This window comes from Callorhinus ursinus, unplaced genomic scaffold (assembly GCF_003265705.2).
Source record: "Callorhinus ursinus isolate GAN/ISIS: 27379988/994484 unplaced genomic scaffold, GSC_fseal_2.0 scaffold2, whole genome shotgun sequence".
NCBI lineage: Eukaryota > Metazoa > Chordata > Mammalia > Carnivora > Otariidae > Callorhinus > Callorhinus ursinus.
In genome coordinates this window covers 21,153,556-21,173,005 of record NW_027397064.1, presented here as the reverse complement: position 1 = coordinate 21,173,005, position 19,450 = coordinate 21,153,556, and the positions used below count along the sequence as shown (strand labels likewise).

Here is a 19,450-nt window from a genome sequence, read left to right as displayed (position 1 = left end):
GTAACAAAATGGCAATATGTATATACCTATCAGTAATAACTGAATGTAAATGAATGGACTAAGTGCTCCAATCAAAATACACAGCGTGACAGAATGGATAAAAAAGCAAGACCCATTTATATGCTGCCTACAAGAGATTCAATTCAGAAATAAAGACACATTCAGATTGAAGGTGAAGGGATGGAAAGGCATTTACCATGTCAATGGAAGTGAAAAGCAAGCCAGGGTAGCGATATTTCTATCAGACAAGATAGACTAAAACAAAGACTGCTACAAAAGACAAAGAAGGACACTATATAATCATAAAGGAAAAATCCAACAAGATATAACAATTTCAAATATTTATGCACCCAACAGGGGAGCACCCAAATACCTAAAGCAGTTAATTACAAATATAAAAGAAGTAATTGATAGTAATACAGTAATAGTAGTGGATTTTAACACCCCATTTACATCAATGGATAGATCATCCAAACAGAAAATCAACAAGGAAACAGAGGCTTTGATCCTCTGTTGAACCAGATGAACTTAACAGATATATTCAGAACATTCCATCATAAAACAGCAGGATACACATGCTTTTAAAGTGCACATGGAACATTCTCCAGAATAGATCACATATTTGGCCACAAAACAAGTCTCAACAAATTCAGGAAGATCAGTCATACCATGCATCTTTTCCAACCACATTACTATGAAACTAGAAATCAACCACGAAAAAAAAAATCTGGAAAGAACACAAATATCTGGAGATTATATAACATGCTATGGAACAATGAATGGTTCAACTAAGAAATCAAAGAGAAAATAAGAAGATACATGGAGATAAATGACAATGAAAGAACAGCAGTCCAAAATCTTTGGGATGCAGCAAAAGCTGTTCCAAGAGGAAAGTTTATAGCAATACAGGCCTACCTTAAGAAGCAAGAAAAATCTTAAATAGCTGAACTTTACACCTAAAGGAGATAGAAGAACAAAAACAAAACTCAAAACTAGTAGAAGAAAGGAATTATAAAGATTAGAGCAGAAGTAAATGAAATATAAACTAAAAAACGATAGAACATACCAATGAAACCAGGACCTGGTTTTTTTGAAAAGATAAAGTTGATACACCTTTAGCCAGATACATTTTAAAAAAAGAAAAAAGAGAGATGACTCGAATAAAATTAGAAATGAACAAGGAGATATAACAAGCAACATCACAGAAATACAAAGGATTGTAAGAGAATATTATGAAAAATTATATGCCAGCAAATTGGACAACCTAGGATAAATTTCTAGAAACAGGACCTTCCAAAACTGAATCAGGAAGAAAGAGAAAATCTGAACACACTGATTACCAGCAGTGAAATTAAGTTTTTAATAAACAAACTCCCAACAAAGTCCATGACCAGATGACTTTACAGGTGAATTCTAGCAAACATTTAAAGGAGATTTAATACCCATTCTTCTTAAACTGTTCCAAATATATAAGAGGAAGAAAACCTTCTGAATTCATTCTATGAGGCCAGCATTGCCTCGTTACTAAAACCAGATAAAGACACAACAAAAAAGAGAACTACAGGGCAATAGCTCTGATAAACATAGATGCTAAAATCCTCAACAACATATTAGCAAACTGAATCCAACAATACATTAAAAAAAATCACTCACCAATGATCAACTTCAAGAGTGGTTCAATATTCACAAAGCAATCAACATGATACATCACATCAATAAGAGAGGATAAAAACCATATGACCATCTCAATAGATAAAGAAAAAGAATTTGACAAGTACAACATCCACTCATGATAAAAACCCTCCATGAAGTAGGTTTAGAGGGAATATACCTCAACATAAAAAAGGCCACATGAAAAACCTACAGCTAACATCATACTTAATGGTAAAAAACAGGATTTTCCCCTAAGATTAGGAACAAGACAAGGATGTCCTCTCTCAACACTTTTATTCAACAGAGTACTAGAAGTCCTAGCCAAAGCAATCAGAAAAGATAAAGAAATAAAAGGCATCCAAATTGGTAAGGAAAAAGTAAAACTTTCACTGTTTGCAGATGACATGATACTATATATAGAAAACCCTAAAGATTCCATCAAAAAACTACTAGAACTGATAAATGAATTCATAAAGTGACAGGATATAAAATCAATATACAGAAATCTCTTGCATTTCTATACCCTAATAATGAAGCAGCAGAAAGAAATTAAGAAAACTATCCCATTTACAATTGCACCAAAAATAATAAATACCTAGGAATAAACTTAACCAAGGAAGTGAAAGACCTGTACTCTGAAAACCACAAAATATTGATGAAAAAACTGAAGATGACACAAAGAAATGGAAAGATGTTCCATGCACATGGATTGGAAGAACAAATATTGTTAAAATTCCCATGATACCCAAAGCAATTTACAAATTTAATGCAATCTCTATCAAATTATCAACAGCATTTTCACAGAACTAGAACAAATAATCCTAAAATTTGTATGGAACTACAAAAGACCCCAAATAACCAAAGCAATCTTGAAAATGAAGAACAAAGATGGAGATATCACAATTTCAGATTTCAAGATATACTACAAAGCTGTAGTAACCCGAATGGTATGGTACAAAATTAGACACATAGATCAATGGAACAGAATAGAGAGCCCAGAAATGAATATATGGTCAATTAATCTTCAACAAAAGAGGCACAAATATGGAGTAGATAAAAGACAAATGGTCTTGGGAAAACTGGACAGCTATGTGCAAAAGAATAAAACTGGACCACTTTCTTATACCATACACAAAAATAAACTCAAAATGGATTAAGGACCTAAATGTGAGACCCCGAACCATAAAAATTCTAGAAGAGAGCACAGGCAGTAAGTTCTCTGATGTTGGTCACAGCAACATCCTTTTAAATATGTCTCCTGAGACAAGGGAAACAAAAGCAAAAATAAACTACTGGGACTACATCAAAAAGCTTCTGTACAGAAAAGGAAACAACCAAGAAAACTAAAAGGCAACCTACTGGATGGAAAAAAAAATATTTACAAATGACATATTCAATAAAGGGTTAGTATCCAAAATATATAAAGAATTTATACAACACCAAAAAAAAATCTAATTAAAAATGGGCAGAAGACATGAACAGACATTTCTCCAAAGAAGACACACAGATGGCCAACAGACACATGAAAAGATGCTCATCATTAATCATCAGAGAAATGCAAATCAAAACCACAATGAGATATCACCTCACACCTGTCAGAATGACTAAAATCAAAACACAAGCAATAAATGTTAGCAAGGATGTGAAGAAAAAGGAACACTTGTGCACTGTTGGTGGGAATGCAAACTGGTGTAGCCACTGTGGAAAACAGTATGGAGGTTCCTCAAAAAATTAAAAACAGAACTACCATATGATCTTGTAATTCCACTATTGAATATTACTCAAAGAATACAGAAACAGTAATTTGAAAAGATATATGCACCCCTATGTTTATTGCAGCATTATTTACAATAGCCAAATTATGGAAGCAGCCCAAGTGTCCACTGATAGAAGAATGGATAAAGAAGAGGTGCCATATATATAATGGATTATTACTCAGCCATAAAAAAAATAAAATCTTGCTATTTGCAACAACATGGATCTAGAGAGTTTAATGCTTAGCAAAATAAGTCACTTAGAGAAAGACAATACCATATGATTTCATTCATATGGGAAATTTAAGAAACAAAACAAATGAACAAAGAAAAAAGAGACAAACCAGAAAACAGACTCTTAACTAAAGAGAACCAACTGACAGTTACCAGAGGGGAGGTGGGTGGGAAGATGGGTAAAACTGGAAGGGGGGATTAAGAGTCCACTTCTCATGATGAACACTGAGTAATGTATAGAATTGTTGAATCACTATATTGTATACCTGACACTAATATAACACTATATGTTTACCAGAATTAAAAAAAAAAAGTTTTATGCATCTCATAATTTTTATTTGGAATTTTAGGGAATATCAATTTTCATATTAATAACTGAGTTCCCAATAACTCTCCCTTATAATTTTATCACTGTAACAATTTAACTTTGTATTTAATTCTAAAAGAATCCTTTATGCAAAACAAATTAAGATGAAATCTTTCAACAAAACAAGAACTCTCTTTTAATGAACAATCAGTGTAAGGAATTGGACAAAATGTATACTGTATTCAAAAATATTGTTTAGGTGAGTCTGAGAGGATGTTAGTCAATGTTGAAAGTATAAGCATTGGAAGGATGATATATTCCAGTTTATTTCCCCTAGAACAAAAAATGACAAATTTTTATAACATCTTAATATAAAACACTTATCTAAAGTTGTGGAGGTGTTTTGTTTTTGATTTGTTTTGATTTTTGCTAAGGCACTGTTGAATGTTGGGTACATGGATGGGCTCTTTGAGTTCTAAAAGAATAAAAGCTGCTTTTCTAAGACCCCTCCTTATTCCCTGGAAGCTAATTGCACAATAAGATTCTTGGAGTCAATAAGTGCCATTAGGGTAACCACAGAAATGAAATTTTGAAATATTTCTTGTACTTAAACAGAAATTAATTTTAAAGTATTCCTATGAGCAAGCACAGATTTAGCTGGAAACTGGAGCTGCACACCCAAGAGATGTTACTCTGACTCATATTGCATTTTAGTAAGGGCAGCTTAATCACAGTAGGAGAGACAACATTGAGCCAATCAATAAAAATTCATCTGGAGGTTTTAGGGCATGACATAGAGGATAAGACCATGAGATTTGGAGTCATATAGCCCCCAAGTCAAGACTCCAATACTTAAGTTGTGTGGCCTTGGAGAAGTTGCTTTCATCTCTAAGCCCAGTTTTCTTCTTGTATGAAGTAGGATACGTGCTAGCACTGTCCAATAGAAATATAAAGTGAACCACATATGTAATTTTAAATTTTTAGTAACATTTTTAAAAAGCAGGTGAAATTGATTTTAAAATATATTTTATCACATGTATTCAATATAAAATTATTAATAAAATATTTTGTATTTTTTTCCTAAAGTCTGAAATCTGGTGAGCATTTTACAATTATAGTGTATTTCAAGTTGCACCAGCTGCATTTCTAGTGTTCAATAGCTACATGTGAGTCATAAATGCCATAATAGTATAATGCAGTTATATATCTACCCCATAGGGTTGTAGTAAGGATAAAATGAGAAAACATGTATAAAGGGCTTAGAGCAGTGCTTGGCAAATAACAAGGACTAAAAAAAAAAAGTAGTCATGAAAACTGTTATTACTACCACTGAGGATTACAACAGCCTATGTATTAAGCTGGGGGGGGGGGGCAGTAATGCAAAAATATGACATGCCCGTTTTCCAGTAATTACAAAGTTAAGAAGGTAAGACAAATACACAGTTAACTATAATTTATGGTATCTTATTACCACATGAATTGTATCAATAAAATGCAATGAATGTTCAGAATAGGAAGATCTCTACTAGGGATGCCTTATACCAAAAAGATGAAGAAAATAATTTTGAACTGGGGCTTAATATATGGGTTGACTTTTACTAGGAAGATATAGTTGAGGACTATGGAAATAGCAAAGAAAAATATTTCACGAGACAGAATAACAGAAGCAACAATCCAAAGATGGGGAAATTTAAAATATATTCAAGAAATGATGACATATCATTTGATAGAGAACATAGGATTCATGTAAAAGTGTAGTTGGTTAAGTAAATGCTGATTTGTATGGGAGTGCAGAGGTCTTGAAAGTCTTATTAAGATACTAGAACATTATTCAGTGTCAGAAGCCAATAGCAAAAAAAAAAAAAAAAAAAAGCACAGATTTGGTAGTCAGAGATCTGATTTCAACCAGGTTCTTTAACTGCCATAAATACATTTTCTTACCTTGGGCAAGGCATTTCATCTCAGCTGTTTGTAAAATGAGGTGGTTGGATCTAAAACAAAACCTGAGAACGTCAGAGTTGTAAGGAGCCTCTTTGCTGCTGTTATTGTGGCTGCTTTTGGTGTTGTACTATTCAAATTTATGGTATTTTAAAATAGGAGTGACATAATTGAAGAAACACCTTAGGAGTTAATATGTAGATTTTAAAGTAAAGAAATTATAATAAAAAGATCATTTGGTGTACCATCTCAATAGTCCTTCCAAATTAAAACAAGGACTTAACAGTTTTAAATTAATGAACTATAGAAAATTAGTAAAAAAGAATGGATAGAACTTGGGCTAAGGATAGAGAAGGAGGAAAGGTGAGAAATGAATGTCACTATACTTTGAGGTCTGGAAAACAGAGATAATATAGTATCCAAAATAGAAATGGAAAAAACTAAAGAGATAATTTTGCTAGAAATGTGAGAAGGGATTTAACATGAATCTTTATCAGTTGGGTCTGATTTTTAATATGTACAATATATGCCTTAAAAGGTTATGTATTTAAGAATTAATGGAGATACATATATCTCCTGCAAGAATATGGATGTTTTAGTTTCTGAGTTCCACAAAGTAGTAAAATCAACACTGAAAAGACTTAATGAGATTAACACAAGTATTAAGCTTAAGAGCCTTTTTACCTATGAAATTCAGTGGCATTCATAGAAAAGCCCCAAAGTGTCACACTTATCTGAATTTTAATTTATGAAAGACACACTCAAGTGAGTAAATGAAGCCAGATTTCTTGAACAGTAAAGATTTTGACCCAAATGCCAGATTTACCTTTTCTGAGTCCCTTTCTCCATTAGCTAAAAAAGGGAGAATCTCTACTTCTGAGGGTTAAGTACAGAACATATGAAGTAACATATGGAGCTGTAGATGCCCAATAAATGATGGTTACTATTTCAGGTCATTCTGATAAAACTGAAAGACAAAGAAATATACTCATATCCTAACTACTTTAAAAATGTTGTAAGAGTCTTTGTACTCCTACTTATATCACACCTTAACTCCTCACGATTGGGGTCAAAAATATTGTAACCTTGAGGCACCTAGCTGGCTCAGTTGGTAGAGCAAGTGACTCTTGATCTCAGGTTGTGAGTTGGAGCCCCATGTTGGATGTAGAGATTACTTAAAAATAAAGTCTTAAAAATATATATATATTGTAATCTTTAAAAAAAAAAAGATTGTATTTATTTATTTGAGAGAGAGGAAGAGAAGATGAGCAGGGGAGAGGGGACAGAGGGGAGGGAAAAGCAGGTTCTCCACTAAGCAGGGAGCCCAATGCAGGGCTCAATTCCAGGACCATGAGATCATGACCTGAGCCTAAGGCAGACACTTAACCAACTGAGTTACCCAGGGCACCCCTATATATTGTAATCTTAAGAAGAATTTGTCTTGGTTAGGAGGTAAGTGTTGAAAAGTTTTAAATAATTCTTGGCTATTCTAGGTGTGTATTCTTAAAATCAAATTGAATTTTCAGACATATGTGTATCTATAATTAATTAAAAACCCTTCACTTTGAAAAAGTGCCAATATTTCATTTGCACATTCCATTAGCATGAGATTAAGACTTTCCAATTTGTTGGTTTATCCAAAGTGATTACATATAACCAGATAAAATTTTATGACTTGACTTTAATGGGCTAATTCATTCTATAAACTTCTTCAAGAGATTCTATTGTTAATGTGCTTAAATCAGCAAATATATTAAAATATTCAAGTTTTTATTCCAAATCCAATTGAGACAGTTTTGCTCAAGATATTGTTAAACACATTTTTCAAAAAGTTTCTTTTTAACACAAAGCAGTAAGAAGCTGTATCATCTTAAGATAGTTATAAGTATAAGTTTATTTGGAGCTAAAATTTCAGAGACCTACTAATTTTCAAAGGTTGGCTTTCTCACTTAATAGCAGAGCAATACTTTGGATAGATGAAATTTACTGCTTGTCTTCTAAGCCAAAATAAATGGCAAATTCGTCCAATAGAGTAAAATAGAGAGCAACACATGTAATTTTCATTCAAACCCCATTGGTCATCAAAAAAGATGCTGATTTAATCAATAAAGTATTTTGAAATCTTGGTAAATAAAAACAAGAATTGATTAAGTTTTTCAGAGATATGTGAAGAGATAGTCATAAGCACTTGCTGTTGATATACACTGAGTTATTTATATGAAAGAATAGCAATCACAAAATTATGTTACTCTTCTCCCCAGCCTGCTTATTTTGTTCCCATTCTGTGAAGTTTGGTTATCCTAATAACTTAAATGTTAACAAAAGAAGAGAAGCAAGTCATTTTTTATATAATATTCAAATATTTATAGTTTATTGTAAAATACATTTATGAATCAACTTGGCTATTTCTATTTTTAAATCAATGTTGATTATGTTTTTTAATCAGATATTTTCAATCTATGTGATATTAATGGACTATGTGCATTCATACCTTGGTATAATTATTCTTGTTAGAATACTATGCTAAATTGCCTTTTAAACAATTCAGTAATTACATGTTACAAGACAATTGTTTTGGTTAAATTGTGTTATAACACTTTAATAAAATAAAGTATAAATATATAACTTATCACTTATTTTTTGTTATTTCACATTTTTAAGGAGGCATATTAACTTTAACATAAACATTAGCACAAGTTTTTATAAATTCTCGTGGTACTGCTAAAAATTTTATCTGTACCAGATTTTTATTCCATTGACCAAGTTGTAGATAAATGTTCTTCTTCAAATTTGTCATTAAGACTCTGCATTGGGATGACAAATGATTTATATTCTGATTTATTTTTCATTGTCAATCACCAGGATATTTAGAGAGATACCTGTAAACATGTCTGTAAATACTCCACTTTCTAGAGATGCTACCAATAATAATACTGTAATTTTTTTTTTGAGAGTGCCACCTCTCTCACACCCACTAGATACTAATATAGTAATTGACCCATCCTGGTAAGTAATTCTGAAAATCTTCTAGCCTAGAAAGGGTTTAGCTCAATTCCCAGTAAAGCTAATTTTAGGTCAGACATTGTATGCCATGTAATAATCCCATATACTTTAAATAAAGTTGAACATGATTATAAATTTATACACATTTTAGGAATAAGTTAATATATATATAATCACAATCTTGCAATCTTCTGTAAATGAGTTCAAGTAAACCTGAAAAACCTCACCATTAACTTACTAAAGTCTGTTCTATCAAACACAAGTTTTTGAAACACCTGAGGCATGGTGCTGAATTATATAATCCTATCATTAGGTTCTAATATTATGTTCTCTATTTTATTGAACTTTCAGAAATTACCAAGAACCTTTATAAATGTTTACAATTATGATTTTTACAGATTTGACTTCAACAAAAGATAATGGTTTAAAGCTAAATCTTCCTTTTTATGAGCTTTGGTTCTGTTTCATTTCAAAAATAGAAAATAATATTTACCCCCTTCCTATCTGTTGTATGAAAACTACAAGCAAAAAGGTATTTGTTTGACTCTTAGGAAAGTCACAAACAGCAGTTGTCTATAGAATGAGGCTAGAAGTAGAATCCATATGTAATGCTTCTGTCAGCAAAGACTTAGTAGAAGAGGGTTTATAATAAATATTCACATTTGCTTCTTTGGACACTCTAATCCATCCTAAGGATCTTTGCTGTGTCAGGTTTTGTTCTAGATGAAAAAGCCCAGTAGTTATAAAGGTTTGCAAATAGGCCATATTTATCATGGTTAGCTTTACTTTTATAACTTTTCTGTTTTCAAAATACTCATGATATTTTGGGGTATAATTTGTGATTAAATATTTCACTGTGACTTTGATGACATCATTAAAGAATTTTTACTGTGAAACAAATTTTATTTTCACAATATATCACCTACTTAAAATCTGTCAAGAAGGCATCTTTGATAACAATACCATGCTGGGTGTGGAAAACACAAGACTAAAAGCCCAGGCTCTGGATTCAAAGTGACTGTGATTTAATGATACCTCCCTCGATACCTCCATATCATGCATACCTCCTCTTGAGCAAGCTACTTCACCTTTCTAAACCTCTCTTTGTTCATCCATATAATGAAATTAATATTATTTTATCATTAGATCTTGCAAGGATTATATGAAATTATTCACATCAGGTACAAAATCTAGTATCTAGCACGTTGGCAGTTTAACCACTTTTAAATATTATTACTGGAATGATAATATACCTTCTAAGTATGATTAGATAATCCCATGGATAGTCCTATTCTCATACTTTTTTGCCCCACATACTGACTTTATGTAAACATATTTCATTATTTTTGCTTATCTCTAAATTCCCTGATAGTTTGCTACCAGACTTCCTTAATAAAAGCATTAGAATTGGATTGCTGATATATTTTTCACTTGAAGGAAATTATTCACTAAAAATTTTACAGTATAAAAATTGAGAATACTCTGTACTATATTTAGCTCTTATGTAATATAAACTTAGTTTAACAGAATTTTGAATTTTAAATTAGAGTAAAAAAACCTAAGTCATCCTTGAACTGGAGGTATTTATTTTCACTTCAACTCCAAAAAAAAGTTCATAAGTGTCATAATTTTAAAGCATAAATGTATATTATTATAACTAAAGATTTAGCATAATTATAACAAGTCAAAGTATAATGCAAAATTTAACATGTAAGTTGCCCATTATATAGGGACATAGATTTTAAACCTATGCTTTGGACATTTTTTCACAAATAATTCACTTGAAAAAGAAACTTCTATTACTTAGCTGCTTTCCCCCTCATCTTCTCAAAATTAGTTATTAATCCCAAATATAAGGAGACTAGGAGGGCATTTGATAAAATAGGTGGGGCATTAGGCTTTACTTCCTTATTTTAAATTTTTATAATCATTGACATGTCTTAATTTTGACTGGAATTACTTCCTATACAAATGAGAGCTCATATTTAACGACTGACATCTAATATAAGATGAGTCTATTGAATTACAATTGAAACAAAACTGTGTATTCCATTGCTTAGAAACTGGGACTGCTTGAAATTAAACTTTGATATTCTCTCTCTCTCTCTCTCTCTCTCTCTCTCTCTCAGGTCGAGTTTTAGCTCAGGCGAGTGGCAGTGGGGTTATCCATTTGCTAGATCTTAAATCAGGGCAGATTCACAAACTGATGGGCCACGAGAGTGAGGCTCACACAGTCGTGTTTTCTCATGACGGAGAGTATTTGTTTTCCGGAGGCTCTGACGGCACTGTTCGAACGTGGTCTTGATGGTCAGCATATCTCACTGCCGACGGCATTCCCTTTAAGGCTTGAAAATACCTTATGTAGTCAGTCCCAAACCAGGAAATATCTGGTTAAATATGCCAGCAGGTAACATTTACAGTTTGCTTTAAAACATGCTGTGGACATGTATTTTAGTGCTCGTACTGTTACCAATAAAAAAATAACTTTTTGCTCATTTATTTGTGTCTGGGTCTTTATTTCTTTTTCATTTTGATAAGAATTTAGAGACAGAGCATCTTTGCTAGGGGCTTGAAAGAAACAGCTTTACAATGACGCCTAATGACAGACTAGATGAATTACAGGAGACTGATTTTGAATGTTAGAGAACAAACTGCAGGAGAACAGGGCTACTTTTTTTTTTTTTTTAAATCAAATCCAAGCTGCAGGAAGACCTGAAGTTTAATCATGTAGCATGGAGAAAGTCTTTCTGCAACCAAAGGGTCAAATAGAATCGGAGAGCATACATTTTCACAGATTCTTTGACAATGATTATGCTTTATCTATTAATAATAATCAAGACTGCAGATGGCTTAAATCTAAATGCAATGCTCTTCCAGAACTTTCATCTCTGCAGCCCACCTAAGAATGCTTTAGGTATAATTACAATGTCTTGTATTTTTTATTGTAATTTCAATGTCAATAAGTATCTCGTGTGTAAAATGTCTTTCCCACTCTTAATGCATGCATCGGCTGTATAAAGTGCAACTGCCTTAGAGAACACTCTAGCCTCGTCTAAAGAAGCAGCTCTGGATTTCGACCGAGCTGGTCTCAGAAGCCAGTTGTTGGCGCTGTCCGTGGTGCTGAGGAATTCCCGGCTGCCTGCGAATGAGCTCCAAATCAGCAGTCTGCAAACTGCTCTCAGTGATGCAGAAACCCAGCTAAAGTTGCTCCTTTCCTTCACGTCCACAGTTAGTATTTTCTGGTGTGTAAGAGGGGATTCAAGCAACATATTGTGGATGATGCTGATGGTACTGCCAGCGGAGTGGGCTTTAAGCTACAGCATGCTATTGCTGTTTGTGATCCTCAGAGCCTAGCCAAATCACCTCTACTGCCGTACCAAACACTGTGTAAGTGAACTCATGTGTGGAGGAGGCGTAATCAGCCGGTAAATTTCATAGAAGGATCTGAGAAAAATGCTAAAAATAAGTTCAACATGATTCTGCTACTGGGGTCTGGATTTCTACAGGACCAGCATCGCTTCTTGCTTTGAATTCTGAAGACAGGTCCAAAGCATATTTCTTATGTGTGTCTGCTGTGTTTCTCTCTGGAAGGGCGGGAGACTGCTTCTTGACTGTGTTTTGAAATGGGAGGTAGAGAGAATGGATTACCTTTAATTCATGCCTGAAAATGTGTTCTTTGGATAATTAAAGAGGAACTGCTTTCCTAAAACATACCTGATCTTTTAGTTTATATTGGTCTATGACTCCCACCACCACCATTAACCTCCAGAGTGATTAGGTAAGTGTATCTTATGACATGAGTTATGTTTGTTTTCTCAAAGAAACAGATGCAGTCATTTTAAATCATATGTAGCATATGGGGAGGGGGGAAAGTTTAGCTGGAAAGTGATCCTCAGTTTAGCAATGTTTGCTTACTTATTAAAAATCTTCAGATAAACATTTTATTTCATTTCTCTAATATTTCTTCTCTTATAGAGTGTTTTTAACTACACTAGAGCAGCTCAATTATGAAAAGGGATTTTTTAATAGCCTAAGAACTTTGTTATATTAAAAAGAAAACCTTGTTTTCTCCATGCATATTTAAAAATGTATTTCATATAATAAAAGCATATTTAAGGTTTATATAAAGTGCATATTACACCCTTATTTTTACCTTTAAGTTTACATTTACCACAACTTGGTATATTAATGCCTACCTGTAGCTTGCAAAGAGATCAATTTCTGTCTATGTCCTTTTGAAGCAGAATGATATGTGTATTTTATATGGCTTATCTCGCATGTATTGGCAGACACTACTGGCATATTATAAGGAAGCACAATAGCTTCCTTGCTTCCGAGATAAACTTTCTAAATATGTGAGAGATGTATAAATGCATGGCTTAATCAGTAAAAATATATTTATGCTTTTGTCGGAAGCTTCTGTTATGTTTGTGGCCTCTGTAGTAATTTAAGAGAAAAAAATGCTTTGTCAAGGAGCTTCCAGCTTCTCAAGTAGAATTATAGGTTTGCATTTGTTTTTGTTCTGTCATGACTCATTATTTTTGACATATTTTAAAATAAATCTATCCCTTTTATCATTACCTACCCAAAAGGAATTCTAATATCATAGAGCAGTTTTCTCTAAAGGAGGGCATAAATATACTACCTTCCATTTTACTATTACTTTGCATAAGATAATTTGCATATCTTACTTAAAATGCAAAAATAATAGTTGAAGTGTCCTTATGCCATCTTTATCTTGTTTTTGAATTATCATCTGTATGTTATACTGAAGAGATGATTTATCATCACTCATTATATTCTGAAAATATACCAACAAACAACATTTTTAAATTATCTGAAAATGTCCTATATACAGTCTTAATAATATTGGCATAAAGCCAATAGCATTTAAATAGACAGATGAACTATCTGACACTTTTTCTTATCTATTACTCTCTAAAGTCACAGTTTCCCCAGAGCCTTTGTATGAGTTAGTCACTCTAAACATTTAAATAAGAGCCCACTACCAATATTCCACACCAAGCACTAACACTAAATGAAGCTTATAAGAGTCAATGTCACCAAATTAATCAGGCATGTTTTCTGTGAATGGCAACACCACATTATTATTTTAAGGAATTTCAATAAACAGTTTTATGTTGACATTTTTGTGCAAATTGACTAAATGCAAATATGTTTGGGATGTCAAAAGAAAGGTATATTCTCAAGACATTGTGAATTGTACAGATTTTATATTGAAGTAATTAATTCAAATAGTATTCCATGAATACTAGACTCAAGTTGCCATTAAAAAAAAAAATCACAGGTACATCTTTCCTGCCCACTAGGAGCTTACTTCCTGAGTAAAATAAAGTTGTGGGCAATGATACAAATAAATTTATTTTTAATAAATCATTTTCAATATATGGAGTTCTCATACTATTTATTAAATTTTTCTCTTATTCACTGTGAAATGGTTGCACTATTTTTCTTCCTAGTTATGTTTCAAAATCCAGATTTATGTTTTCTGAAACAAGTAACCCATTTGACATCATTGTTGTTCTCCAGTTATGGGAGTGAAGAAGTAGGAAGGCCTTTATACTAGCTCATCTCAATTATAATTTATATTCAACTATTGGTCTCTTCCCTTTCTTTTAGAAGTAGATGTTTTCTCACTAATCTCCTAGTTTTTATACAGATAATTATAGCATATACATTCTATCACTGACTAATTTTGTGATAAAGAACAACAGAGAATGTGAATTCAAACATTCTTGAGCCATTTGTAACTATTTGTAAATCACCTTTTAAGGCTCAGTAAAACCACTTCTTACAATTTAAACAAAGCCAGACCTTTGAAATTCAGAAGGTAAATTGGAGCTTAAGATTCCTAAGTGAAATAAAGGACACATTTCAATGCATATATTGCCAAGAATAAACTCTCCAAACTTCATAATGAAATGTAGATAGTTGCATGAACTTAGTTTATTTAAGGTCTTAGTGTCTTCCAGATAGATCCCAGATAAACAGGTTAAGAACATGGGCTTACATAAATCCATATTATCTTTATATATGTCAAATTGTTCTTTTTAAATATTTATTTTCAGCCTACCCCTCTTGTATTCCCATGGAAGGAGCTGATTATATTTAATATTAGGAGCACATCCAGAAGCCTTTGAGGAGGGGGATGGCTCTTCATATTCATGAAGCTTGCATACTTCTGTTGGTCATCCTTGGATTGGTCACCTCTGCTGCCATCAGTCATGAAGACTATCCTGCTGATGAAGGTGACCAGGCCTCCAGTAATGACAATCTGATCTTTGATGACTATCGAGGGAAAGGGTGTGTGGATGACAGCGGCTTTGTGTACAAGTTGGGAGAACGATTTTTCCCAGGGCATTCCAACTGTCCATGTGTCTGTGCTCTGGATGGACCTGTTTGTGATCAGCCAGAATGCCCTAAAATTCACCCAAAGTGTACTAAAGTGGAACACAATGGATGCTGTCCTGAGTGCAAAGAAGTGAAAAACTTTTGTGAATATCATGGGAAAAATTACAAAATCTTGGAGGAATTTAAGGTATGAGTTACCCTCCATATTTATTGAATACTAACTTTTCACACCACACACTTAGTAGATTACTACATTAAAATTAAAGTTGGAAAAACATATTTTTTAATTTCCCTTTACATTATGATTCCAATTAGCCTAAGTACCACTGTGGTCAACAAATAACCAATTGACTTGTTGATCAATATCTTTAAGGTTTCACAATAATCTCTTCCTTCAGAAGTATTTTGGGCATGCTTAACACCTTTTTTTGCCCCTAATTATTTCTTCTGTATTATTACAAAATATGTTTTCTGAGGGAAACAATTCTTTGTAGGCTATGTGTTTATTTAAATTTAATGTTTAAATATTGTGAGGGTTTTTTTTATGTGTGTGTGGCTTATTAGACTGTATTTGGAGTCATTTAACTATAGTCTAGCATTATATTTAGTGTGTGGAAATGCAAGTACCACTGGGACACACCTCTTATCTGTGGTCTATATATTAAGAATATGCATTGGGCCTACTTGTTGTAGAGCACCAACCCCATTCTGTTCTCTGTTCATTAGATTTTTTTGCTTGCAGGACCCCAAAGAGAACTAAATTTTTGTCATAGTCCATTGTCAAAGGTAGTAAAAAAAAAAAAAGACTATTTTTCCAGTGTCCATAGTATTTCATAGTTGTTCTTTTATGCTTGTGTTATATTTTTAAGTAATTTGGAGTTCATTTTTGTCTCTTTTCTCAAATGGCTAGTTTTAATTAGGATGTCCTACAAGCCAGATCTGAACCCTGAAAGTATAAATTATTATATCAAAATGTTCTCCCTAAATGTAATGGCAGTTTGTGCCTTGGAGTGTCTGTCATACTGATGGCTTGATATGAAAGATTTTCATTTCATCTAACCAAGTTCTGTGAAAGGTGCTCAGAACCTTATAAGCAAAAGAAGATACAGACAGTTTTCAGTGTGACTGAAAGAAGAATGTTCAGTTATTAGCACTAATCCAACTTCCTTCTCTACAATAGTCAAATGCTGGAAAAAAACAATATGTGGGAAAAAAAGGTTTAAACTGATCATGATCAGAGTATTTTATGTATTGGCATTTCATTGCATGGTCCATTCCAGGTTATGGGTTCAAACCAGTTGTAATCTACCCAAGAATACCCAATCACTTTAACTAGATTTCTTAGGACATGAAGGGAATTTTAATAATTATTGTATTCAACTTTCTTATACATAAATGTCATTCTAGACTTTTCTCTTTCATGTATTATCCTACTTTGTTGCACAATATTGAGAAGTAAAAGGCTTGAAAGTCTAGTAAAATTATCATTATATCAAATAATAGTTAACAGTATAGTACATTTATTAACAGCTTTATGGTCCCTAAAATATTGGATATATTTTGACATTAGCTATTCTCACTTTTAGAGTAATGAAAGTAAATGCAACTACTCAACACAATTTGATTCTAGAATCACGTCACTCTCCTCTCTAACGTGCATACGTATTGAGAGTAGAATGCAAAGAGACACTGTAGAATAGCCTTACCCAAGCAAAAAAGTACATTGAATAAAATTTCTGAGATTTATATAATTTGGTCATCAATATTTAATAAATTAGAGACTGATTATTTGAATTTAGTTAACTCACTACTAAAAATGCTACAGTTTTTCCTCTATTAGATTTTTATTTTATTACAAAGGTAATATCTATTTCACTATGTCAAACAATAAGAGATATATAAAGAAAAAGTTAATACTTTGCTCTAATTATATGTCCCTGCTATAGTCAATATACAACGCATTGATGTGCATAACTTTTCCACCTCTCTATGCCATGAGATTTTTAAAATGTAATTTTCAAAAAAGGAATGAAAGAAAACAGTTTCTACTTTTTCACAAGGATTTAGAATTATAAGAACTATAGAGATTATCTTGGGCAAGCTCATAACAATGAAGAACCAGGTCCAAGAGTTTGTTACTTGTCCAAAATTGTCAGGTTATTTAACCTGCCTCTAAATACTGCCATTCTAACAACCTCTCAGAGAACTTGGGCTCAGGAGTCAGATATGGATTCAAATCCCAGATTTATCACGTAGATGTAATATTTTGAAAGGACTCCTTAAGATTTTGAGCCACGGTGGCATTGGCTATAAAAGGGCCATCATAATAATTACTTTCCTTGGGAGGAGATATTAGAAAGAGTTAATGAGATAATTTATGAAAAAAATAGCAGCCTTGTGATGATTGGTACACCACAGATACTGACTAAATGGTTATTCCCTTCCTCTAAAACTCTAATGTCCAGGGATTTACACTAAGTTCACAATTCCTTTATGTCTTCACCTACATCTTATAATGGAAGTTCATCTTTAAAAGTCACTCAGTTGAAAGAATTCCAATACTTTTTATAAATGTTCTACTTATCTATGTGAACTATATATATCTAAGTAAATATCAGCCATAATATCATCTTGATTCTCTTCCAATTTAGCTTGCAAGAGACAAGTAACTAATTTCAAAAGATATATGGAACTTTCACATAATTATCTTGGCATGTTATTAAGAAGGTTTTATACATTTTTACATATAATATATTCATCCAACAAACATTTTGGGACTATTTGGTGTACAAGATACTGTAGATGTACATACACTGGAAAATAAGATACCTAGAAGGCAAAATCTCCACTCACAAGGAAGGAAAGAACAAGATAGAAAGAGAATGGAGGGAAAAAGCAGTTTAAAGTAAAGTATGTGATTGTGAAGCTCAACACTAAGGCACTGTGGTGTCAGAAGCATATCAACATGGTGTGAGGTTTGGTTAAACAAACCTTCTTTTTCTTCAGCATGATCAAAGTTGAGCCTGTTCTTAAGGAAGTAATTCAAATTGATCTGGATAGATTAAAATTCCAAAGAGGAATTCTCGAGCAAGATCAGAGATTAGTATGAAATCTGCAAAGAGGGGGGAGATGGGGATAACAGGAAGCTGGATGTTGCTAAAAGTCTCTTATGTTTTGGAGAGTAGAGAGAAGAACTTGAATACCAGGCCAAAATATTTAAATTCAGTCTAAAGAATAACAAGGGATAAAATGCAGGTTTTACATAGAGATGGCCTAGTTAAATGTGTTTTTTGAACAAGATTACCTTGTAGCCAAGTGTAGAATTGGATAGAGGTGAAGAAATTAATGACTGAGGAGGTAGGGCTGTTGCAGAAAAGAGAATGAGATGACCAGCATGCATGAGGATAAAAACAGGGGAGTCTTCACCATAAAAACCTAAATTCCCTACTATAGTCTCAATTCTACTCATTGACTTCTCCAAGTATCCAAACTCTAAGTGATTTCTCTTCCCTGCACGTTTGCAATGCTGTCTTATACTTTTTCACCATTGCATACCTGTGTAAGTCCTACTAGGCTATTTCAAAACCCCATTTAAATCTCACCTCAACTGGAAAGCCCTACTCTATGCTGCATCCTGGGCTGGGTCTCACACCTTTCCTCTGTTCCCACAGCATGCTACACACACCATTATAAACAGGAACAGAAGTCATAGCCAGATACTATCAAGACCTTTATGGGTATTACAACTTATTTCATTTCATAATAACACTATGATGATGATACTTTAATTAGCACTGTCTTAAAGATAAGAAAACTGAAGAACCAAAGTGTACGGTAGCTTGTCCAACATCACACAGCTCTGCAGTAGAACTAGGATTCCTATCTAGGCAGCTTGACTGAAGAATCTAAGCTCTTTACCACCTCTACTGCCTTGATCACACTGCAATAACAGAATGTGAAACCATCTGTCTCTCCCACTGGACAGTGAACTCTTTGAGGCTAGGGACAGTGTTTTTTCCTGTTCCCAACCCCAGCACCATGTGAACCACATAACAGGCATTCAATACATTTTTGATGAATGACATAATAGGTCAGATCTTAATTAAACCCAAAGAATAAAAAAGCTAGAGTTCCTTTAAAATGCCTTAGTTTCTTCTTGTTTATATGTTGATCTCTTCCTTTTAATTAA

At 33.0% G+C, this 19,450-nt stretch overlaps 2 protein-coding genes across 4 annotated transcripts in view; both read left to right on the top strand.

Moving 5' to 3' along the window:
- Positions 1–11,325, top strand: part of SPAG16 (sperm associated antigen 16) — a 952,656-nt gene extending 941,331 nt beyond the window's left edge. For 2 of the 3 annotated variants that reach the window (XM_073879053.1, XM_025892134.2), the window contains one exon: positions 11,019–11,325. In XM_073879053.1, coding sequence (XP_073735154.1) covers positions 11,019–11,194 — 176 coding nt within the window. In that variant the 3' untranslated portion in view covers positions 11,195–11,325. The remainder of the gene's footprint in view (positions 1–11,018) is intronic. The other variant, XR_012374325.1, reaches the window with a different exon arrangement.
- A 1,184-nt stretch (positions 11,326–12,509) lies between these two features.
- The window catches only part of VWC2L (von Willebrand factor C domain containing 2 like), a 150,494-nt gene continuing 143,553 nt past the window's right edge, over positions 12,510–19,450 (top strand). Inside the window, exons 1-2 of the mRNA XM_025887057.2 lie at positions 12,510–12,667; positions 14,979–15,448. Coding sequence (XP_025742842.1) covers positions 15,059–15,448 — 390 coding nt within the window. The 5' untranslated portion in view covers positions 12,510–12,667; positions 14,979–15,058. The remainder of the gene's footprint in view (positions 12,668–14,978; positions 15,449–19,450) is intronic.